A 23,975-nucleotide genomic window follows, 5' to 3' on the forward strand; every position below is an offset into this window, starting at 1 on the left:
TTCTCAGTGTTGTTTAAAGGTTTATGTATATGCACCTATAAATGTTTTTATACAGTTTTGTTCTTTGAATTTAGACACATTCTTTTTACACTGCCTTGTCTTATGAGGGACATTATGTAAGAGACATTATGTAAAATAAGTTTCCTAAAATTATATGGTGTGAGCAGCATTCAAGAGTGAGCAGATACTGTTTTAACCAAAGCTTGTATACAGCCATAACAATATTAACCTCTGGACATTGTCTGATAATATCATCATTACACATGGTTAGGCTGACTGTGTTCTGCTCAGCAACACCAGTATAAATGTAACCACTCTCACCTTAAAAAACCTTTGTGACTCAGCTACCACAGTTTTTACTGCCGATCACTGCAATACAACACAGTTCTGATCTCTGTCTTGATATTTAGGTAGTCATTTACAGTAAAGTGTCACATGTGACACATTCACCACTTTACGCAGTGGGTTGCATTTAAAATTAATTTAATGATCCCTACAGGGAAATTGCTTTATTGCAGTTACTCAGATACTCAGTAGTAAAGTAAAGAAAAAAGTTATGATAATAAATACACAGTAAGTGAATAAAAAATATACAAATGCAAATGTGCCAAAAGTAAAAAGTAAGTCTTCTTGACCCATGCATACCATGAGCTCCATCCCCCACCGTGACCTTGAATGGAGTAAGCAGATATACTAGATGGACAGGTAAACACTTCTTATTATTGCCATAGAATATCTCCAGAGAGAAAGCAGGCTCATGTAAAAACTTCAATGACAGTATCTTTGAATGTGATCTGCTGATTTACAGCCAACAGTATCAGATTGACATGATGCTGGATTCTCTCATTGATCTGCGTGCCTCACTCTGTCATCTCCATGGGCATTCGTTAGAACTGCAGGGACACGCAGCTGATAAAATCTCTCTGTGTGAGTAATGCAGTGTTTGATTTTACTGTCTGTGTAGATTGATGACTTCCACACATTGGTACCTTGCAGAGGCTTCATCTTGCAAACTGCAAAAGAATAAGCCTTAATGGTAATGTTTTCAGAGCCTGTGCATTAGAGAGTATTAATTGTCTTATGTTTGTTGACTAAACAGACAGGCATGAACACATTTTCTAGACCAGTGTGCATGTGAGTCAGAGGTGAAAGTCATGTGATTGTTAAAAAAAGTTTTTAAGTAGGGCAATCAACATTAAAAATCAAAGAATCCCCCATGCACAAAAGTGAAGCATCTGTTTGAATAGGGTGCCAACTTAGCCCAAAGGCAAAGCTGATGGATAAGCTGACAAATACGTGATAATTACCAAGACATTAATGGTATATACATTACTGATGGACAACCAAAATTCCACTGAATATGACTAATAGATGCATCACCTTCAGAGGTCAAAGATTTGGTTGCAGCTTGAAAAGGATTTTGGTGCTGAGGTTTTGTTTCTTTTTTGTATATATAACAACAATGCTGACAAATGTGCTGCGCTCTTGCATGCTGGGGCAGACAGAAATTTGCAGGTTGGAATCACGAGCAGAAATTTTAGCCTTCTTTTATCTCAGAGGGAAAAACCATGAAAGGAAAGTATGAGACTGGAAAACAATATGAGTAAAAATCACTTTACTTTGAAACAATCGTGACAAATTACAGGATATGGGATGTGTGAACATGTATAAGTCACAGCACACATTTGTTTCCCACTGCTATATCTCTGCCAACTTCATAACATAAATAAAGTGAAATTCATGTTAACAGAAATCTGTGCAAGTTTGATGCCAAATACTGACAATTATGTTGCAATCATAAATCATGACTCCTATGAAAGTGTAGAAAGGCCAATAAAAAGAAAGATGAAAGCAGTCGTAAAACATTGCACACTATGAAGTTACCTAGAAATGACATTAAATTTATTGCCATAAAATTTCTTACTCTTTTACCTACCCCCCCAAAACTGCCACTTGCCTTCACAATGAGCAGAGAACTTTATATTTGCAGGATCATAAATAACTGTTTTTCTTACTATGTTATTCTAACATGTGGCAGAAATGTTTTGCAGCACTATGAATGCAGTGAGTAGGACATATGAACAATTTTAATAATATCCCTGTACATATAAATATAATGAGATACATTAGCAGAAAAAAGACCTGATTTAATTGTTCTGTGATTTAAATTCCACAACAATGGGATCTACTGAATTATTTTATAAAAACAAAAAAATAACCTTTTGTCCTCCTTATTTATTTACTTACTAAAAGGTTATTGTTACTAATAAGTTCTTTTTCCATACAATTCCTGTTGTAAATGTATGTACATTTATCACTAATAACTACAAAGGATCCAAAATATATATCTAGCCTTCAGGAGCAATAAACAGAAGAACAGCCTGAAGCATATAAGTATGTGAGTATGTAAGTAAACTCTTTTGGATATAAAACCAAAATTCACATGTATTGAAAAAGTCAGATCCCTGTTTGCCTGTTATCCCTGTTTCTGATCAACATTTTTCCCATTTATAATAATACTTCTTTTTTTCTGAAGTTTTATTTTCACATTCCTGATGTTTTACTGAAAGATGAATCTCCAGGTCATCCTCAGTCTTTGTGAAATTTAATTCACGCTCACTGGTTTGAGTACAGTGCACAATATAAAATTTTCAGTGTTATCTTGGTGAACATGAGACGAGTACAGTCACAGACTGTGCCATTTGCCCATACTTTCATTTCCAGTGACTTGTAGTAGCATGAGAGCATCTATTTACAACCAGAATCAAATCTGAAACTATGTCCTGCCCTTTTTTTGTCCTAAAAACCATAAGAGAAAAATTATGGGATCAGCTCAACATTTTGGTAAATATGTTTATTTGCCTTCTTAACAAAAGTCAGATGAAAAGAACAGTCAGTCTCATGTCTGAGTGTTATGTACGGAGCTGGAATCAGGATGTATTAGCTTAGCTTAGCATGAAGCCACTAATCAACATGTTGTATTCAGTTTACTCTTTTGATGAACAACAGTTTATGCATATTCCTGTGTAACAGGATATAACCGGTGTCAACAAGAAAGTCTAGAAATACAGCTGTTCACCAAGATGTGGTTACAACACATAACTTCCCCCTAAAATGATATTACTGTGGGACACCAAGAGTTAATTAGTGAGAACTGGACAAAGTCAGGGTTGTTTTTTCCCCTTGTTTCCCATCTTTATGCTAAGCTCCGTACTTAACGCACCAATGTGAGAGTGACACTGGTCTTTTAATCACTCTTGAGAAGAGGGCACAAAATGTTGAACTAATCTTCTAAGAAACCAAACTACATGATGATACAGACAACAGAGTGGCGTTTGATCAACAGGGCATTTGAGCCTGCTCTCAATCTGAGTCTATTCTGCGACTCCTTGGTGCATGACTGGCTGTAGCCCGCAGCCTCCGCAGACCTCCTCTTTTGGATGCGATGTAGCAAAATCCGGTAGGTCCCAGTAACAGGGCTCCTCAAGTCTATGCTGTTGTTGATGATATGGACCCTGGTGATGCCAAGATCCTCCAGTGCTGCCTTTACGCTTAGTTCATCTGAGCTGAAGATGTGGTTGGACTCAACCAGATGGGAAGGTGTGGGGCTACAAGAGGGATAAGCCTGGGAGTACTCAATGCCTCTCATCCAGTCACTGGACATGATCTGTGCCATAGAGAGGCGATCAACAGGCACAGGCCTCAAGAGACCCTTAATGATCTCCTGGCATGATTCAGGTACATAGGAGGGGATGGCATAAGTGCCCTGCAGGATACAACATTTAAGCCTGCCTGTGTTAGTAGCTTTGAATGGCATGGTGGCTGTCATCATGAAGTAAAGCAAGATACCCAGCGCCCAAATATCTGCATAGTGACCGATGTAACTTTTCTCTTTGAACAGCTCAGGGGCTGCGTAAGGTGGAGAGCCACAGAACGTGTGCAGGACATCGCTAGGGCAGCAAAACGTGCTAAAACCAAAGTCACCCACTTTAATGCAGTAAGTGCTGGTGTAGAAGACATTCTCTGCCTTCAGGTCCCTGTGGACAATATTGTTATCATGCTGGAAAAAGAGAAAACAGATAAAGGTTTGAGATTGTCATTCTTGCATTCAGGTTTCTTGCAGGGGAATGAGAGGGTTAGCTCTCCTTCACAGAAAACATTGTGTTTTAAAGTGTTATCATTACCTGCACTCTTATAAGAAGAATATAATCTATCAAAGAGTTATTAGATTATATACTGTCCTTCAAAGAGTATTCTATTGTGTGGTCTTTCATTTAACAACAAAATGTAATGCTCACAAATGCTGCTGTTGACTTACCATATGTTTGACTGCAGAAAGGACCTGAGAGAACACAAGCTTGCTCTCCAGATCCGACAGGCGCCCCCTGGTGCTGATACGGGAGAACAGCTCTCCTCCACTGGCATACTCCATCACCAGGTAGAGCCGCTTGAACGTCTCCACCACCTCATACAGGCGCACTATGTTGGGGTGAGACAGCTTCTCCATGCAAGAGATTTCAGAGGCGAAAAGTGCCTGTGAACGCTTGTCCAGACGCACCTTATCCAGGATTTTTACTGCCACTCTCTCTATCAGACGAGGAGACATGAGCAAAGACAGTGAGGCAATGAGGAATAAACACATCTTACTTTGCTCTTTTTTTCCTACACTGTCATTCCTTAGATTTTCAGCTGTTTTGATATAAACTTTCATCCATTCACTCCCCAGACAAAATATATCTGTATCATTGTTATCATATGTTAAATACAAGCTGTGGGCTGTATGGATTAGTGGGTGGCTGCTTGATGAGATTATCTATTGTCTTCTGATATCTGTGATGACCCAGACTGCACTTGCACTGTTAAGATTATCTGGCTCCAGTCTCCAGTGAGTCTGGATGTCAGCAAATTCATTATAAATTGAGGATAAGGTAGGAGATATTATTTCTTTTGGTCAACAAATCATTTGAAAAGACCAAAGCAAACAATAAAATTATCCTGCTATGCAACTGACATTACTCCAATGTGCCACAGAGCTGCAAAACCCATTAAAAACACATAAAGGATCTACACTGTTGTACTAGATGACATGTTCCTTTACTATGATGGACAGGAGCACTGTCATTTATTTTGAGTCAGTCCCACATACAGTGTCCTGCTGCCAGAAATACTCACCAAATTTTAAAATAGTTACCAGTAAATGCACAATGTATTCCTGTTTGTGAAACATTGTTTGCCCAGACGTAGCCTTTCTTGAAGATAAAAGTACATATTCCTGACCTGTTTTTAAAGATATACATCTTCATTAGGAACAAATGGGCTTGGGGTCTGTGAGCTACAGAGAAGCTGGGGCTGAAGGTTTTGCAAGATGAACAAATGTCCTGCTGGTTTCGGTCTTTTTGTGGGATTTATTAACAAAGAAAAGTATAGAACATTACTAGCCTTTTCCTTTAAGCTTAAGAAGTAACCGCTCCAAAGGTTGGAGCAGTTAGAGGAGGAGCCTAACAGTTATATCCAGTATTTAAGAGGTTAATATTTCACGTGCAAGCCAATATGACCCAGTTTTAATGGCAGTGTTTGCACTGGTGTTTCAATTTGTTTCCAGGAAGAGAAATAAAGAGGTCTAGCCCTTTCTGACCAACTTATCATTACTCAGACAGATTTATTACAATACCTCTGGCACACATGCACTTTAATTGCTCCAGATGGGAGTATAAAGAGTGTTTAATTATTCTAGCAGAAAATACAATAACATATGAAGCTTGAACGTTGTCCCTGTGACCAAAAAATATCATTCAATCCTTGCAACTGAAGGTGTTTATCTACAGCCACACATCCTACCTGATCAATGAGGCTGTGAAAATATGGGGTAAAAAAAGACAAAGCATTCAATATCTCACCTTTGGTCAGGTCGTGTATCCCCAGTCTAACCTGGGAGAAGTTGCCAGAGCCAATCTCCCCTCTCAGCTCGTAAAGCCCCACCCGCCGTCCAAACGTCAGATCATCCATGACTTTCTCTGAATGGGTCAGATCATAGAAGGCCTTTTCATACGCTGTGTGCTGCATTGAGTCCTTCTCTGCCATCATGTTCTCCTTTGTCTCCAGCTTTTTCACCATCTTTGGGGACATCCAGGTGATGATCTCCTCCTGATGTGGAGTTTTCTTCACATGGCCCCCTGAGATTGAGAAAACATTGGTGTCATACTTCAGGATGCAACATCTTCTATTTTAATAAACTATTTAAATTCACCATTCACATCAAGACACTCACATGTTTTGCCTTTTATGTTCTTCTTACTTCTTTCTGTGTTGATGGAATTATTTCTGTTGTTCAAATACATGATTCCTATTCCAGGGTAATCCCCTTTACTTCGTAATCTGACTTTTTGAAGATTTTAAAAAACAAGAAGTTGGTAAATTACCAAGAAAACAAATTTCCTCAAACAAAAAACTGAGGAAAAAACTATGCAAGATGCATGATTTGAAACCAAAACCATCTGCATGCATCAGGAAAATGCTCCAGGAACTTCTTGTCCAGATGCTGTTAGAGTATTACTGCTCTTTTTCACCTGCTCTCTCCCTATGCTGCAGTATTGTCTCCTGATGTATAATCCAGAACTGCCGCCCTGTAATCCCAGACTGTTGGACTCCACCCACGCAGACAGACAATAGACAGGCTTTACAGAGGCTTCTTTAACCCCTAGACATGAACATGGAGCCTGGTTCAGGTGCGGGGACAGAACATTGATGGGATTACCTCTATAATACACTGCACATGACCATCATTATTGTTAGGAGTCAGCGGACAGAGGGGGAAATGCAAAATGGTTCAACTGCGTGAGGTTTCCTGTGGTCGAAACCTTTAGTGAAGACTAACTTTGTTTACATTATTATTATTCTATTTTGTCAGAGTACTGGGTTGAGTCATGATGGTCGTGATAATAATGTAATTTCCCACCAAATCAAAACAAATGATGCTTTTTTTACCCTCATAACCTCAATTGAAACCTAAAAGAAGTGAACACAAAGAGTCTGTAGAGTGGCTGCACAGTAACACAGTGACCCAGACACCAACCATGAAGCCAGACAGACACAAGGCCAGACAGCCCGCACAGACCAGTCACTCCCCCGTCAACCTCTGCCGCCCAGACTGGACACACGGATTGTCTAGCAGTCATCATACATAAGCCGCATTTTCACATTGCAAATGACTCATTGTAATCTCATCACCGCCTCGGTGATTATCTCAGCACATGCAGCGTTGAATTAAAGGCGTCTAATGAGGAAAGGTTTACTGGAGTGGCTGCAGACAGGTGTGTTTGGAAAAGAAAAAAAATTAGTATCAGAGCACAGCCACAGAGTAGCAGGAGTGTTTACAGAAAATCACCATGCTGTTCAGTACTTCTGCTTTTAATAAAGAGGACTAATGGATGAGGACAGAGGCGCTGTAAAACCCACCAGGCATAGATTCTAACATAGTTGAATTCTGTGGATATTTATAAACTGATGCTGGTTAATGCATTTAAATGGCCCCTGAGGAAAAAATCAAGTATTTTAATGGACAGGATGTTTCCTTTGTAGATGCTAGAAGAATTACAAAAAGTGGGAAAACACACTGTATTGTGGAGACAGTTTATTCTTGACCTTGGTCCCATTAGTAGTTTTTCTGGTGATATCTGCTATATCACACGACATATCAAAGAATTAGAAAGGTTGAAAATTAGATTTTTTTCTGAGCACTTTAAGGACCCGTGGTAAGACTGCTTGTCCAACTGCTGATTCCAAGTTGAAGGATGAACTTTCATTAAAGTGTTAGCCTTTAAGTTAAAGTGCTCAGAGGGCTCAAAAAACCCCAAAATTTAAGAATCTACAACTCTATAATAACTGGCCAAATTTTATCTGCTGAGGAAGATCGTGTGACACTGATGATCTCTTAAATACAGCTACACGTGGACAGAATGGGAAAGAGTGAGTGCCTCTTTACACTTTAAGGCTCAAAACCTTGTTTTAAAAAACAACTGTGGTCAACTTTATAGAGTTTTTACAGTCTTTTGTCAATGTACCATATGATCTACATAATTAAATCAATTAATTACTATGACTGAATTGGGTCTTACCTGGATTATGATAGAGTTTCAGGAAGATTTGTTGTAACATAATAAGAAGAATCAACAATAGAAACTGCTGAAGGCATCACCTTAATCAAGGTGTCTGAGTGCTGACGGCTCTCTGAACGATGATCCGTTGATCCCGGGGAAAATGAGGGGATCACATCAACACTTCAAAGAGGGACTAACACCTTATTAAGATATGAATGGAGAATCAGTAAAATGACAACATTATAAACTTCTTTTCTGTGATTAAAAACAAGCATCATGTAATATGAAAAAGGAAGAAAATAGAGCATTTAGGGTGCCCTGTTTGGATGTATAATAGAGAAAACATTAGGTGTATTCTTGGCCTTTTTGCCGGCATACTGTATCCTCAGTTATGTTTCCATTTCACCTGAATAGATATCATAAACTAACAAGTCTGGAAACCTGTTTAATATATATAATCCTATCCTCAATCTTTCCACTTTTTCTGGAGAGAAAAAGGCTGAGGTTTGAAGGGCAGCTCTGAGAGGTCTGGCCATTTGGTGTCATGTTGAATAAACACAAAGGTGCTGGAGTTTTCTGAAGGGGAGGCTCAGGCCCCCACGCTGATCCTGTTTATGTGTTTGGGCCAGGTTTTGTTTTAAGTCTGAGGTGCTAAACACCTTCCCCCTGAGATAAAAGATGATTAATGCCTTTGAATGAGCGACGCTTTAATGGCTCAAGGCTACTTAAGCACTTCATTAGGGTGAGCTCCGGCCCGGTCAACACACTCGAGCCACTGGGTCCCATCACAGCAGAAACAGAAAAGCTGTAGAGGTTTCCTTTGAAGTGGCCCCTGCTTGTAAGAACTCCATCCCACAAGGCATTCAGCATGGAAATTTGATTAGCTCTCACTTTTTTTGACTCCACACCACTCTGAGACCTTGTTTTTCGGGTGACATCTGGGGCTGAAGCTTGATCCCATATAAATATCAGAGGCATCAGTGAGCAGAGGGACACTCAGGATCTTGGCAGCGGAGGAGCAGATTCGGATTAAAGCCATGGACGTACCCCGGCCGTTCCTTCTCCTCCTGTGTGCCCTCCACCTGACCCGTAAGTAGTGTTTGCTTTACTCTACTCTGACTACTGCTGTGACATTATAGAAGCAGTTATTACCTTACTGGACTGAAACGAGCCTGCTCAAATATACTAGCTAATCCCTTGTTATGTGATTGTTAAACATGAGTGGAAAGGAGAGGGTGTGATGCTAGAAGATGTGTGTGTTATGCTCACATGTATTCCTGCAACTGGGACAGTGGGGTCAAATCACTTTCAACTTAAAACTTTCTTCTTGCAAATCCAAAATGAATATTTCCAGATGAACACAGTCATGCAATATTTAAAGATCCTTTAAGAAAGTAATTAAGATTTTTTTCCCCCTGGAAAGCTATTGGTCTAAATATTCATATTCCTCCCTGGGCTTAAATAATGAATTCTGTTCATTAGCAAATGACCTTGAAGAAAATGGATTCCTGCTCTCTTAAGTACTGATCTCATGGTTAATGATTTTTTTTCCAAACTAAACTCAGTAATGTAACACAATTTTTAAGCCACTGACTAATGTGTGTTTATGTTGTGTTTCCTAGTGACTGGAGTGTTGGGCAAACACATCGATCACAGAAACCTGTTCACACAGAGAGTGTGCTGCAAAAGACAGAGCCACTTTGTGTACATTGGACAAGGTAAAACATCACATTCCTTCACATATCGGATGTGGTTTTATTTGTACCAACATGTTTGTGTCTATATCTTTTATAGAAATCAAAGAATGATGTCTTCACATATCTATCTGAATTGTTCAATAGATGGAGAAGATCAAAAGCTAAGGAGATCTGTTGATATAAATGATCTGTGCCTGTCTTGCTATTTGAAATCAAATCTATTTGTCCACTTCTCTCTCCTCAGACATCTCTGGGAGTCCTGTCAGTGTAGATGTGGGGATGTGTAGGTCGCACTGTGGGGCAGCATCCAAGCCATCACATGAAGCAGGGCAGCAGGAATACTCAAAACATTCCTCCATGCTGGAATTTCTCAGGAGCAAAAAAGTAAGTGACGTTTCCCGACACTACCACAAGGGGGCACTGTAACTTTGTGATTACCTGTTAAGGATGGTCCCCTGACATAAAAGAAGTCAGTATAAAAAACATTATTTTAGCAAAATATCAGTGCTGATGTAATTTATAAAATAAAAAATCAATAAAATTCACAACAAATGTCATGCTGTACGGTTAATAAATGCTATTGGGGCATTTTGGAATGAACCATCAATAATAAACTGCAGGCTTTAAACACTTGAGTGCACGCAAATAATTTGCAAGAGCACAGAAACACGTTTTGACATGTCTTGTTTTGACTCGCCTTACAAAAAGATAAGGACACGGGGACCTGCTTCTCCAGAGGGCTCGGATCCTCTGAACAAGCTGCCCTCCTGCGGGATGAACCAGGTGTGCGAGCCGACCGGGATGCGAGTGGACCGGGTGCTTCTGCTGGAGGGACCCCGGGAGGTGGAGGTCATCGAGGAGTGCCACTGCGAGATCAAGCTGACCCAGTGCATCCGCATCCCAGCACTGAGGACTTACTACTCCGAGACGCCATTTGAGACAGTCATTGACGTGGGAGGATGCTCCAGGTCTAAGGGCTCTCCAGGTGTGTGTGTGTGTGTGAGTGTGGCAGATTTACCTGCTTAAAACAACAACAAACAAAACAGGAAGAGGTGCTCAATTGAACAAACAGCAGGTCAAACGCAAATTGATTAATTAGGGGTTGTAAAGTTTACATGTGGATCTTCAACCAAAGGCAGTAAAGAGTCAGTCATGTTTTTCAGAATAAAAGGGAAAAGGCTCCTTTAAACTTTCTAAATAGCCTCATAACAATGTTTGTTCTCAGTGTTTGCCAGATGTGTCATATAGGCCACAGTGTAACAAGATTCACTGGAAAAGAGTAAATTATACTTATAATTTCATTTTTTATCTGCTTTTAACTTTTAGGTCTAAAAGAATTTTGACTTAAATGTACACCATAGTAATATACACCACAGGCCCCAGGTCAAAGCAATTCTACACTGACTGGAATTTATCACTATTCATTATACTGATAAAGCTGAAGCTGTATTCCATTTGTTTTGGCCAAAAAGAATTGAGCTTAATATAGAAGAGTTTATATTAATGACAAAGAATGATCTGATTACAGACTAAATGAAAATATGAGACCTTTTTCACCTACTGTAGATGTTACGACATTGACTTGGATCACAGAATATATTGAGCTGTTCTTCTTGCCCATATAAATCTAATATTTTCTTTATTTTATCCAAAGAGGGATTTTCCTGTGTCCCCACTAAGTTTGACTCAGCCTTGGTTGAGACCCCCAACAAAGTGGATCTCATCCAGACCGTGGCAGCCTGTGAGCTGAAGGAAAGCTGCTACAGGGTCCCATATGTGGAGTATTACTATGAAACAGTTCACCATGCAGATGGAGTCAAAGAAGAGAGGCTCAAAGTAAGTACAAATTCAATAAACTAGCACTGAAACACAGACTCCTCTATGTTCATCCACAGCTTACCCCAGGCCTCAGTTCTTCTTTGATTAGCATGGCATACTTAACACTTGAAGAGTGATTCACTTGTGATGCCAGTTTCACACCCTCTTTGTAATCAGGCTGAGAGGAAACGGGGGTATAGTTTGGTGCCAGACACTAATGAAGTATCTTTATTCATCAAACACATGTGGGAGACAGCACTTAATCAAGTTAATCCACTGGCCAGTGGATGGCACCGCACATCCTGGTGTGAAGGACTTCAGGATGTGATTCATGTACAGTCTGCAACAATACACATGATAGACTGGCAGGTTTTATTTGAATATAAACAGAGCAGGAATTTCTGCCACTTCACCTACTTCCAAGGTGCATGGAGGAGGGAGAATGGGCTGCAGAGCTCAAAACCCCTCCTACAGTTGTGGTATAAAGAAGTTTATTATGAAACCAGCACATTTCAGCTTAACAGGATTTACATAAAACCTACAACAAATAAGGTCTTTGTTCTGATCACATTGCAAAGAGTCCAAGCTGTATATTTGTTGCAGGAGAACAACACTAAAACCAGAATTAAACTATTTTCTGGACCATGAAGCAAATAAGGATTTAGACATATTATTCTCTCTTCAACAGTTGGACCATTCAACAGACTCTTACTTTAAAGAAACATTGCATTACTTTTGATTTTAACATCAGAGTTTTCTTATAAATAAATGGATCAACAGAGAGAGTCTATGATGAATTTCTGTCTCCAGCTTTGGTCATCTGCTGTGTTTCAGCACCAAAGGTGTGAGTGCAGCGTAAACACAAATGGCCTCTGCAGGTGTTGAATCAGAGCAGTTAACATGCTAAACAGCAGCTGGCCCCCGGCTCAACTGGGTCAATATTTGTGACCAGCTGTGAGCTCATTGCCCTCTCTCTGTGTTGCTAATTTTCCACAGGAAATAGATGTGGGCAGATGTTTGGGAGGCTGCACTACAGGAAACCGTTGCCTTCTCAGGTAAGTACGAACACAGCTGCTACAACCACACACACACCTCCTCTGCCACTCTATAACAATTGCCTGTGAGCTCTGACACCTTCTGGACTCAGCATGTTGGCCTTTTTAGGTCAGTTCCTACATCCAATGTCTCTGCTTTTATTTTGAGATTGTAGCTTCTATCAGCATAACTGTCAGTTTAGAATAAGAGGTCAACTTTCCAAATTTACCATACTTTGATTTTATGGTCTGGAGGGGAAGATGCTGCACAAGCTAGTACAAAGAAATCTGTCTTTTAGTTCAATTAATGTGTGTCTCAATGGGATCCAAATCTCTCATTGCACAGTGGTCATGCATTTATAGCAGCACTGATTATCTGATCAGAATCATACTAGTTGAAATTGATAATAAACACTTCCAGTTTCACTGCAGAGACTGGTATAATCATGACAAAAGGACACCACATACTTGTTTCTGTACAGTTAGTGTGTACTCACAGTGACAATGTCACCAGCATTTTTTTTGATGCCTCCCAGTGAAAAAACAATGTTTTGGGGGACATGCGGCACATCTAGAATTGTTTGATGGAGTGAACAAAATGATTTTAATCTTCTTGCATTTTTAATTTTCTGCTACAGGAGTCCATCTGATCCTGAAGTTTGTCACTTGTGGGCTGAAAAACAGCCCAGTTCCTGTGTTCCTCAAGGCTACGAGAGCCAAAGCTTCCTCAACCAGCATGGACAGTTACGCACAGTCCTTTCCATCACTTCCTGTCTTTGTCAAAACTGAACACTGCGCCCTCTGCTGGAAAACAACTCCCATGACCTGCAGTGGGAGATCCCAACGTTTGATCCACAGTGGCTGCAGCCCACTTAACCAAATCATTCAATGAAAAAATTCTACCCTAAAATATTATTGTATTATATGTAATATATGTAAAAATGATAATTTTGTAAATAAATCTAATACCACAACAGTGTATTATGAATTGTCATTGGACCTAATCTGTTTCCAACCAGTCATTAGTACAACACCTTTTACCCTGACTGCAGATGAAACATGTCACATGTTGGAAAGATATCACAGGTAGCTTACATCACAGATAGATAACACCTTACATTCTACAGCAAAATAAATTGTGTTTGATTTCAAACACAAATGCAATTGGTATAAGTTGGATAAAAAACTATATATACTTCTTGTTTAAGTGCAGCAAACAATTTAATTTACAAAAAAAAAGAAAGAAACGAGCAAATATTGGCAGGTCTGAAAGATATCAGACTCAATCAGACTTTACCACAGTCTATAAATCAGTGAAATCTGAAATAAATCTGAATAAGTTTCAGGGTCAAACAACCAGAGCACAACTTTGAAGAGGCACAAGAAAGGAGAACACCAAAGTCAAACCAACCTCTCAAATATCTCTTTGAAAAAACACACGTGCAAGTAGTTAATAGCTCCTCATTTTGATATCACAGTGTGAAACAACACTTTTCTGTGACAGTTTTCTGTGTCATCTAACGAGAAGAGGTTTTATGGCTTGCTTGTGAGGAGCCATATACAAAAAACTTTGATCTCTTAAACGTTTATTGCAGTGGGGGAAAACTGTTTTCAGTCTCAATTTGTCTTTTGCTCGTGCGTAAAGTGTGCGTAAAGATCAAAGGCACCAAATGGCACAGTGCGTAATTTCTGAGTTTCCTTGGGAAAGAACTGAAAGAACACGTTTAATGGGTGACATATATAAGTCTTAGTTTTTATGTTCGAGGTTAATATAAGTATATATATATATATTTCCGTATCTAAACTGGTGAAAGAAAAACGCTGTACTCAAACTCGGTGCTCAAAACAGTATAATGGACTGTACCTAAATATTTAGGATAATTCACACTGAAAGCTATATTCAGAACAGCCTATGTCAAATTGTCTTTTTATGGGGAAAAGAAGGATCACTGGATGAAACCTTTAACGCACCACACCAACTTGTGCCATGGAGGGGGCAGTTGGGAATTCTTTTAAAACAAAAAACTGCAAATTTGGTGATTATCCAGCTGTAACTGGATAAGCAGTTATGTAAATCTTACGACGTGTAGCTAGCAACACCAGTCCCTTTCTCGAAGTAATTGGTTTCCACCTAAGACACTGTGCCCATTATTCTAAATTAATGGAATCATTTGGGCGCCGTTAACCTCCCATGGTGAGTGCACTTCCTCAAGAGATCAGCTCCAGGCTCATTCTGTTCATATTCTTCACATCCTTCGACCAAAAAGTTATACATGAGAGAAAACTGTATACTCAACAGCAACATAGCCACTGGTTGACAAGTATGGAGCCGTTTCAAAGGCTGAATTTAGTTTATTTGAGCCTTTATTGCCAGACGTGGAGACAATGGGCTTGAATAAAATCTACTATCGGGGTTCACACCTTGTTAACACCGCCATTAGTCTCCCTATACATTCGCTGATTGGTGATTTACATTTGCGACCAAATAGCATCTTTACTGCTGTTTACCAAGGCTTTTGGGGGCACTGAGGAGTGAACGGGGGCATTTGATATAAAAACTCGAGCTTCCAGGATCCTGCAGTCACTCCAACTCCAAGTTGCTGGCTCGTTGTGTGGTTTGAGGAGCACCGATGCACCAGGAATCTACTCAGTCTTCAGAGATGTTGATGTTTGTGTTCAGCTTTGCCGCTTTGGTGTGCACAGTCGCTGCACGGCCTTCACTTAACTACCTGGAGAATCATTTCGACGTGGAGAATGAGTCAGAGGAAGTCCGCTCGGCTGCCATCAAGAGACTTCTGGAGGTTTTTGGGATGGAGGATCCCCCTGCCATCCACGGACACAAGCAGCCTCCTCAGTACATGCTCGATCTGTACAACACGGTTGCTGATGTGGACGGTGTGACCAAGGACCCGTATCTGCTGGAGGGGAATACTGTGCGCAGTTTCTTTGACAAATGTAAGATGTGATTTGTGCTTCGTGCGTTTTCAACTGGCTGCTGTAGAGGATAAAATATTGGAGTGTTTCGTTCTCTAATGGTATAATTTTCCTTGCAGTGCGAAGTGAACAGGTGGAGTTCAGGTTTAATTTGTCAACGGTTGCAAGAACTGAGAAGATTCTGACTGCAGAGCTCCATCTTTTCAAGCTGCGACCTCAGGCAACACTGACATTCAACAGACATCACTTCTGCCAAGTACGTAAACCAAGTAAAATGATCAAAATATTGAATAATTAAATGTTAAAGTGAAGTACGCTCTAATGCATTTGTCCCTTGAATGTTTCTAATGTTGGCTGCATTCATTTTGTTCCATCCAGGTTAGTGTTTATCAGGTGCTTGACACCACCAAAACCAACAACACACAGGAGAAGAAGTTGCTGTCTTCTCGACTTATCCCAGTCCACTCTACTGGCTGGGAGGTGTTCACCATCACACAAGCAGTAAGTATCTTCTTCTATTCAAGTCCTGCATTGACAGCTTTGAGGAAATACTGAACAGTATGAAGTGAATTCAGTGTTTTAATTGACATATGGGAACTTCTTCCTGAAGGTTCGTTCCTGGATGGTGGATGAAGGCAGCAACCTGGGACTCCACGTGGTGGTTCGGACCCTGGGAGGAAGCCAGATGGATATGAAACTGATCCGCTTTGCTTCAGGACGGAACCACCACCAGAGCAAGCAGCCCATGTTGGTTCTTTTCACCGATGATGGCCGCCGCTCCACTACTCTCGAGAGCACAGGTGAGACTTCTGTCAACTTTGTTGTCAGTTTATGCTCAGTGTTGGTAAAAATACACAACACTGGCACTGTTGTGTTCTTGCTGCTGATAAGCAGGGGTGTAGAGAAGAAACATGAGGCCTAGGGGGACCTTGGGCCCCTCAACCCCCCATTCGCTCCTCAACAACTAAAACATCTCTTGAGGGAGTTAATGTGTTTTAGGCACCTTTTGTCACAGTTAACACACCATTCACTGTGTCATATTCTTGAGGAATTTTCAATTGATTTCAGTTTTTAATTAATCAACTAAAATCTTTTCAGAATAAGAGCACTGTCAAAATAAATAGCACAAAATATTTAGAAAATATCAATGTTCTTTAGAGAACCTGCTCTACAAACTTTAAGGAACCAAATATGCAACAAGTACAGTGATGTCTAACAGAAAGTTCTCCTTTCTTCCATCAGACCCAAACGATACCACAGCCACTTCCAGCCTGCCCCATGCCCCCATGTCGGGCCCGCCCTCCCGCAGCGCTCGCTCCCTGGACTACAGTGAGGAGGAAGGCATGTCCATGTCCTGCCAGCGCCTGCCTCTCTACGTTGACTTCGAGGAGATTGGCTGGTCCGGCTGGATTGTGTCCCCCAGGGGCTACAACGCTTACCACTGCAAAGGCTCCTGCCCCTTCCCTCTGGGTCAGAACATGAGGCCAACCAACCACGCCACTGTCCAGTCCATCATCAACGCCCTGAAGCTGATCAAAGGCATTGAGACACCGTGCTGCGTGCCAGACAAGCTCTTCTCCATCAACTTGCTCTACTTTGATGATGATGAGAATGTGGTGCTAAAGCAGTATAATGACATGGTGGCTGGAAGCTGCGGCTGCCACTGACATCAAGTAGTCATTGGTGGGCTGCACAGATACTCATGTAAACTACAATGTAAGTTGGGTTTGTAGACACAGACAACTGCCCTTTATAACTCAACTGCACCTAATGAGTAATGTGCTGAGTCCCACATGTGATATTGTAATATATGTAAATATCCATAAATTATAATATATGGCAGTGATGGAAGTGATAACCTGTGAAAGATGTAAATGTGTATATTTTATGTTTTCTGTTGTGAATGATTATACAGTCAGAATAAACAGTGTAACGAAAAAGATTATGGTGTGAAGTTATTTGCAAAGTAGTTTTCACTCATATTATCATCAGAAGCTAACAGAAGATATTTTTGATATCTAAGTGTTGTGTGTTGCAAACCTACAATTGCAGGAATTCACAGTTCCTGCAAGAGTAAATCTGTCCAGTCCCTACAGTATTTCCGTGGTCATAAAACTGATAAATAATAGAGGGAATCACAATTAAATTTCAAACTTAAAATATATTCAATCATAATATTGTGCTTACCAGATGACTTTACTGATGAGATGCATCGTGGCTTTGTTAAAGCAGTCTATAAGGTCCCTCAAAGGTTTTGTCTCATTCCTCACTGCCCAGATTAAACCGAAAATACTGATCCCATCTGCAGTGCCTGGCATTGGTGCTGTGTCATCTAAAAAGGTTCAAGTAATGCTGTTACAAGTCATATCAAATGAAATGAATAGAGGTAAGTGGTTACAATTACAAAGAAGGAAAAAAATAACTATAGTAAGCTTATTGAAGTCACTTGTCTGAATCAGAATTTTGACTTTTTGTCTGAAACAAGGTGCCATTGGACCTAGGGGAGACATGTTTCTGCAAGAGAAAAAAAAACCATACATTAACTTGGACTGGATACTGACATCTGACAATCCATTTAATGCTCACCTGATCAGATCCAGGAAGGTACCCACAGTCTGCACAGCCTCTGCTTTACCACCAGGGGACACTAAAGTGTACCCGGATGATTTCCATTGGCTGGATAAGAACAATTAGGAGGATGTCAGTAGCAAAGACCCTTGAGCCTTATTTTCCCATTATCATTCCTGTCCACAGATAGCATCCACACTCCCTGTTTGGATACAGATTAGATCAGAAAGTTTGGACTACATCCATTCAACACTGAGATTAAAAGACTGTCATTTTACAAAGAGCACTAAGTTAAATTTGACATACCTATGACAACAGCAGCCACAGTGAGAAGAACAAAAGCATTTATCCAGAGGAAACCTTTGACTTAAATTTATTCTGGAGCAAAGAATCCAATCTCGAGGGCTCAGACGTCTCTGGGCTCTGTTATGTCCTCAGTGCTCATCTGAGAGCAGGAAGGCATCTCTCTCACAGGCTGCAGAGAAAAAGAACATTTGACAGGGTGTTACAAAATATGCAATATTTATGACAGTTATCCAGTGTAATATAAAAGTTATAAAGGGAGAAAAACAATAGAATATGTTTTGTAAAAATAGAATACACACTATTCACTCTCCATCCCACAGGTTATTAGAAGTTAAGTTTCCATGCAAATTTGACTCAACAACTGCAACATGAAGCACTGGATATTGGGTGTCAAAGAAAAACAGAATGTCCAGAATTACTCACTACTCATGATTTGCTTAAAGCTAGAAAATGAAATAACCCTGTCATTCATACTAAGTAAACTAGAGTGAGGTAAAGGTGAAATACATGCATGTGTCCCTGAGTGCTACTGTTCACTCGCTACTATGAATTATAATAGCAGGATAAAAGGCAGTCAGATAATTTAGTGCCTCAAGTCATGGTTACCACTCCTAATTCTTGTGCAAAGTGAATACATTTTCAGAACATGAACATGTACTTTATTATAAATATATATCCAATTATTAAGTTCTTTGATATGAAACTAAACTTCTCACCCATTAAAAACTCTATTTACCCACGACAAAACCCTGTCTCTAAAGAGTGTAACCTGAGCAGTGACCGAGGCGTTGGCCATAGAGTGGCACTAAAGGGGGTTGATACCACTTGGCATGATGCTGGACGACAGCCCTTGCTCATTGTCAAAGGGACTGCTATTCACAATGGAGAAAACGATGAAATGCTGCCATTATAATGGGGACCAAAGGGCCCTGTGGCAGTCCGACACCTGATCTCCTCTTTGGCTCTGGCTTCCTTTTGTCCCAGTATTTCATATCTGACATATCCACATACCCGAAAGCAGTTGGTGTTGGAGTAGCGATGGACCTGAGGCTCGGCGTTTATGTGCTCAGACATGGGGAATAAACAGACCATCTTTACAGCACAGCAGCTAGATGCCTATCAGGTTGGTGTCAGTCCTTTTTCTTTCTGAATGAGACCATTATCCTCACTCACTTTAAATGGGGCTTCTCTTATCAATGCCAACTGCCGGCATCTGTAAACAAGGTTAAATACACAAAAGAGGTTCTGTGGCTTGTTTGTTTACGTGGTGCAGCCTTCAGGGTGATGTTGACCTGGGTCAAATGTTCCCTGATGGTGTTTGTTGATTTAATATTTTGTTTGTTACATTCCACAGCCTTAACAAAAGTCTGTCAAAGTTAGTGACAGGAAATATAGAGTTAAAGGCATATTTTAATCAGTTGTAGAATTGTATAATCTGTTTGTATTTCAAACCAGTGATTCAAGGTTACTAAGAACATTTACTCTACTTAGTTTACTTACTATATGTTAATGCAGTGTTAATAATGAACCAATAATGCATAATGTGCATCATTTTTTTTATACTTAGTATTTATAAAGTCTGGTATTGATAAATGATCTGAATACTTCTGCCTCTACTGCATCAAATGCATAATTAATCACCATACCATACAAGAACATGTACATTCCAATGTTCTTTGCAAGATTTACACCCACCACAATCTGTTTGTATTTGCAGGACTGTACATACTTTACAAGAAAAGAAATTCTCAGGTGAGCATACAATTATTTTGTTGACAGGCTAAATCATATTATTTGCTGTTGCAACACACCTGACAGAGCTGAATTTTGTTCTGTTCTGCACAATACTGCACTGTAACTCTAAACTACAGTATCAGGAGACCTGTCCTGCTGTGGGGCAGGCTACCATTGAGATCACATGGGATTTTAAATCTTGCTATTAGAGAACACTTTGAGAACTTTATACAGTGAAATATATTTTTCTATGTATTCAGTTTTAAGAGAAAAAAAGAGGCTGCAACTTAATAGTAAGAGTTTTTAACAACTGATTGCCTCTCTAAAATACACAACTGCATAATATTGAAGCTAATCTTATAATTCAATATTGAAAGGAAATTTTTTAAACCTTTCCCAGGCTGTTCTACCGCTATCGGGATTTGGCACCGCAGCTTGTTCCCCTTGACTACACCAACCACCCAGATGTGAAGTTACCATATGAGCTGATTGGCAGCATGCCAGAGCTGAAGGTAGACCCGCACACCCTGCAGACCCGCGCTCTCCCTGTGTTACCAATCCATAATTAATGGCCAACTAATCGACAGAATTCTTTGAAAGGTTATATGTTATTCGACTCCCTTAAACTTGGAGAATGCAGGTGGGTCCCTAAGGACACACTTTTTGGATATGGGTCAATTATATGCCTCTTTACACAATGACAGCAAGGTAAGCAGGTGTGTTAACACACTGGTCACTGACATGTCCTGAGAAAGGGAGAGTGAGACTGTCAGGATTATACTCTAGCTCACGCTCATTCATTCCTCCACATTGTGACAGTTTTCTGACTTTTTTTTAATTCTCAAAGAATAAAAACCAAAATAAAACACAAAATATTGTAATAGTGAACTATATTAGAAAACACTGGGAGGCATTAAATCCTGTCTTAAGCTCTGTATGATTAACTGCACTGAATGTGTTCACAGAAAGGTTGTCAGACTTACAGTAAACAGAAGTCCTAATGTCCCCTCTGTCCAGGACAACCCATTTCGTCAGAGGATCGCTGAGGTTTTCTCTGAGGACGGAGAGGGAAACATGACACTGGATGACTTCTTAGACATGTTTTCGGTCCTGAGCGAGATGGCTCCACGGGACCTAAAGGCCTACTACGCTTTCAAAATTTATGGTAAAATACCAGGAGAAGTTGCCCATTTACTTCTACAATGCTAGGGTCCTGTATGTAAATATGATAAGAGTAATAACTGAAATTAATCACAATTTTTCCTTTGAATACCTTTGTTTTTTCCTGACACTATATCAAATCCCAATATATAGAAAGGTACTTAAGTTGTCACCCTTCACTTCCACAAACTGAGCTTGTATCTTTAATAATGCATTGTTCTAACAAAATATAACGAAGTATTTCATGCTTCATGTGGTATATGGGTTATACATGAATAATTATTGCTTTTGTTTATCAAAAAGTCAATCACATACAAAGAAAAATACAACATGTTAACCAATAGTGACTTATGTTTAAGGTCAGTTAATCTCCAGAGAGGTCAAACTCTTTTGAACAAAATTTATTCCAAGAACAGAAAGATTTAACAGACTTATTTAGAATATGGTAGGGTAAAAAGTACTGTCAATATCAATAATAGATGTAGAGAATATTAAAACTGCCCTGTATGTAACTGAGGTGGATCAAACTGACAATGTTCTGCAAAGAAATCAGTTCAGAATCTTTTATAATTATCATAAAACTAGAAAAAAAATCATTAAATATCAGGGTGATTAAACAATGTTAAGTATGCTCTTTGAGCTATTAAAAAGGGTCTAGGGTCTGCAGGTCCCCAAATAAAAGATTGTAACTACTGTGTGTAAATAAGCACCCTGATATTATAGAGGCCCCACATTTGCGCAACAAAATCATTCAATCCCTGGTGCAAATTTTAACTATGAACTGTGAACCCACTTTCCCCCACTGGGTTTCACAGTAGTATATGAAACATAGGGAACATGCATGGTGAAGGGCTGTGGAGCTGTAAGCATGACGGACAGTGCATGGAATCTCATAAATGATTAACCAGCGCATTATAGAAGCAAAGAGCTTGTCAAAGCCCAGTTTGTGCTCAGCACCGCTGTCTCCCCCTCCCAACTCTAATTAAGAAACGATGACAGATGATGAGGTTACATACACATCGTCATGGTCATGGATTAAGGAAATCTCTCATTTATTATTCAGACCTATAGAGGAGAAAAAACAAGGAAGGTGACGCACTGTGAAAACACACATATTTTGATGCATGAATCTAATGAAGCACTGGGTGTGTTGAGTGAATGTAAGGCTTAGAAACATGTTTACTGAGTGTCTAAGGTGTGCTTTGTCTTTTCCACTTACTGTGGAATACTGTTCTGATATATCAGCCACAAAAATAGTTATCCATACATAACACCAACTGAGAATCAATTCAAGTCTCGCTGCAGCTAACTACTATTTTAATAGCTGATTGATTTGTTAACTCCTTTCTTGATTAATTGTTTGGTCCATAAAATGTCAGAAAATAGTAAAAACATGTCCAGAAACAGTCTAATATTTTAAGATATCTAATTAAATATAAAAGAGTGAATTGACAGTTGAGAAGCAGGAAGCAGTGAATTTTTGACTTAAAAAATGACTTAAAGACTTTATTGATTATCAGAATAGTTGCTTAACTAACCCATAAAACAACTCATCTTTCACCTCTAGACATCTCTCTCTCTTCTTTTTCTCTGCAAGACTTCAATAATGACGACTTTATCTGCAAGTCAGACCTGGAGAAGACGCTGAACAAACTGACCCGAAACGAGCTGACGGAGGACGAGGTGAGGATGGTGTGCGAGAAGGTGATAGACGAGGCCGACCTGGACAATGACGGACGTCTATCGCTGGAGGACTTCCAGCACATGATTGTCCGAGCCCCAGACTTCCTCAGGTAAACAGGATATACTGAAGAGTGAACCCACCTATGTAAATACGTAAGAACACATTTATTTCATATATTGTTGTGTATAAATGATTGTAATCTGATGTGCATTTAACTTCTTTACCTTGACTGCTGATGAGCGAATTAAACCAGAACTTTTTCATTTCTGTTCACAGCACCTTCCACATAAGGATATAAGGAAATTAAACATACATGCACATTTGTTAAGCTGAACAGCCCCAACAGATGGACTGATAATACTGCATAACGTCTGGAAAGCAGGAAAAATCCTGGCATCTGCACGAAAAACTGCTAATGCATCTTGCAAATGCCTACAGTTTTGCTCATTTGTATTATTTTCAAAAAGAAAATGTAATCAAAAACACCCTCACAGATTTTCACATTTAGCATTTAGCAAATATTATGAGAATCTGTGACTTGGTCTGGTCTTTTAAGGATGGGAAAGTAAGGCCCAGGTTCAAAAATCCAAGTTATCCTTTAATGGGAACAACAGCTTGGATTTGCTCGCCTTGTGCTAACACATCCGATTTTTCCTTTTATTATTCAAGCTGTAGAAATAACACCAGTCATGGTGTGACTGCAGGTCTATCATTAGGTGGAAGCATCAGCCAATCCATCAAGACAAGGCTCATTAGTTATGACCATCAACAGTAGATTTGTGTTTTGTATCTAAAGGGATTCAGTTACACCAGACTATAAAAGAAACACATGCCAGAATATTCCAGTGGGTCGTCCCAGGCCAATAAAGGGAGAGCTATTTGTCATGAAAGCAGTCAAGCTCTATTGTGGGAGAATGGGTTCAACTGACAGTGTAGTTTCCCT

General features: G+C 39.7%; 4 protein-coding genes and 1 long non-coding RNA gene across 5 annotated transcripts; 3 read left to right on the plus strand and 2 right to left on the minus strand.

Annotated features, from left to right (window-relative positions):
• Window positions 1-1,703: 1,703 nt before the first annotated feature.
• Window positions 1,704-7,378, minus strand: LOC108884185 (serine/threonine-protein kinase NIM1-like). The gene is made up of 4 exons (XM_051069734.1): window positions 6,255-7,378; window positions 5,898-6,159; window positions 4,319-4,587; window positions 1,704-4,060 (listed from the first exon to the last, which is right to left on the minus strand). The coding sequence occupies exons 1-4, from the start codon at window positions 6,336-6,338 to the stop codon at window positions 3,305-3,307; spliced, it is 1,371 nt and encodes a 456-aa protein (XP_050925691.1). The 5' UTR covers window positions 6,339-7,378; the 3' UTR covers window positions 1,704-3,304.
• A 2,158-nt stretch (window positions 7,379-9,536) lies between these two features.
• On the plus strand, window positions 9,537-13,626 carry pnhd (pinhead). The gene is made up of 6 exons (XM_018677906.2): window positions 9,537-9,814; window positions 10,038-10,177; window positions 10,502-10,778; window positions 11,448-11,629; window positions 12,608-12,666; window positions 13,284-13,626. Exons 1-6 carry the CDS (start codon window positions 9,703-9,705, stop codon window positions 13,432-13,434), a joined length of 921 nt encoding a protein of 306 aa, XP_018533422.1. The 5' UTR covers window positions 9,537-9,702; the 3' UTR covers window positions 13,435-13,626.
• A 1,354-nt stretch (window positions 13,627-14,980) lies between these two features.
• Window positions 14,981-17,620, plus strand: admp (anti-dorsalizing morphogenic protein). Its single transcript, XM_018677896.2, has 5 exons — window positions 14,981-15,600; window positions 15,699-15,835; window positions 15,958-16,080; window positions 16,190-16,379; window positions 16,822-17,620. The coding sequence occupies exons 1-5, from the start codon at window positions 15,276-15,278 to the stop codon at window positions 17,244-17,246; spliced, it is 1,200 nt and encodes a 399-aa protein (XP_018533412.1). The 5' UTR covers window positions 14,981-15,275; the 3' UTR covers window positions 17,247-17,620.
• Window positions 17,621-17,767: 147 nt separating this feature from the next.
• Window positions 17,768-18,616, minus strand: LOC127142358 (uncharacterized). The gene is made up of 3 exons (XR_007813015.1): window positions 18,454-18,616; window positions 18,166-18,349; window positions 17,768-17,911 (listed from the first exon to the last, which is right to left on the minus strand). It is a non-coding gene; the product is annotated as an uncharacterized LOC127142358 (long non-coding RNA).
• A 578-nt stretch (window positions 18,617-19,194) lies between these two features.
• Window positions 19,195-23,874, plus strand: cib3 (calcium and integrin binding family member 3). Its single transcript, XM_018677903.2, has 6 exons — window positions 19,195-19,576; window positions 20,171-20,205; window positions 20,588-20,699; window positions 21,205-21,352; window positions 22,946-23,141; window positions 23,309-23,874. Exons 1-6 carry the CDS (start codon window positions 19,514-19,516, stop codon window positions 23,328-23,330), a joined length of 576 nt encoding a protein of 191 aa, XP_018533419.1. The 5' UTR covers window positions 19,195-19,513; the 3' UTR covers window positions 23,331-23,874.
• The last annotated feature ends 101 nt before the right edge of the window (window positions 23,875-23,975 follow it).

Source organism: Lates calcarifer, linkage group LG4 (assembly GCF_001640805.2).
Source record: "Lates calcarifer isolate ASB-BC8 linkage group LG4, TLL_Latcal_v3, whole genome shotgun sequence".
Taxonomy (NCBI): Eukaryota; Metazoa; Chordata; class Actinopteri; family Centropomidae; genus Lates; species Lates calcarifer.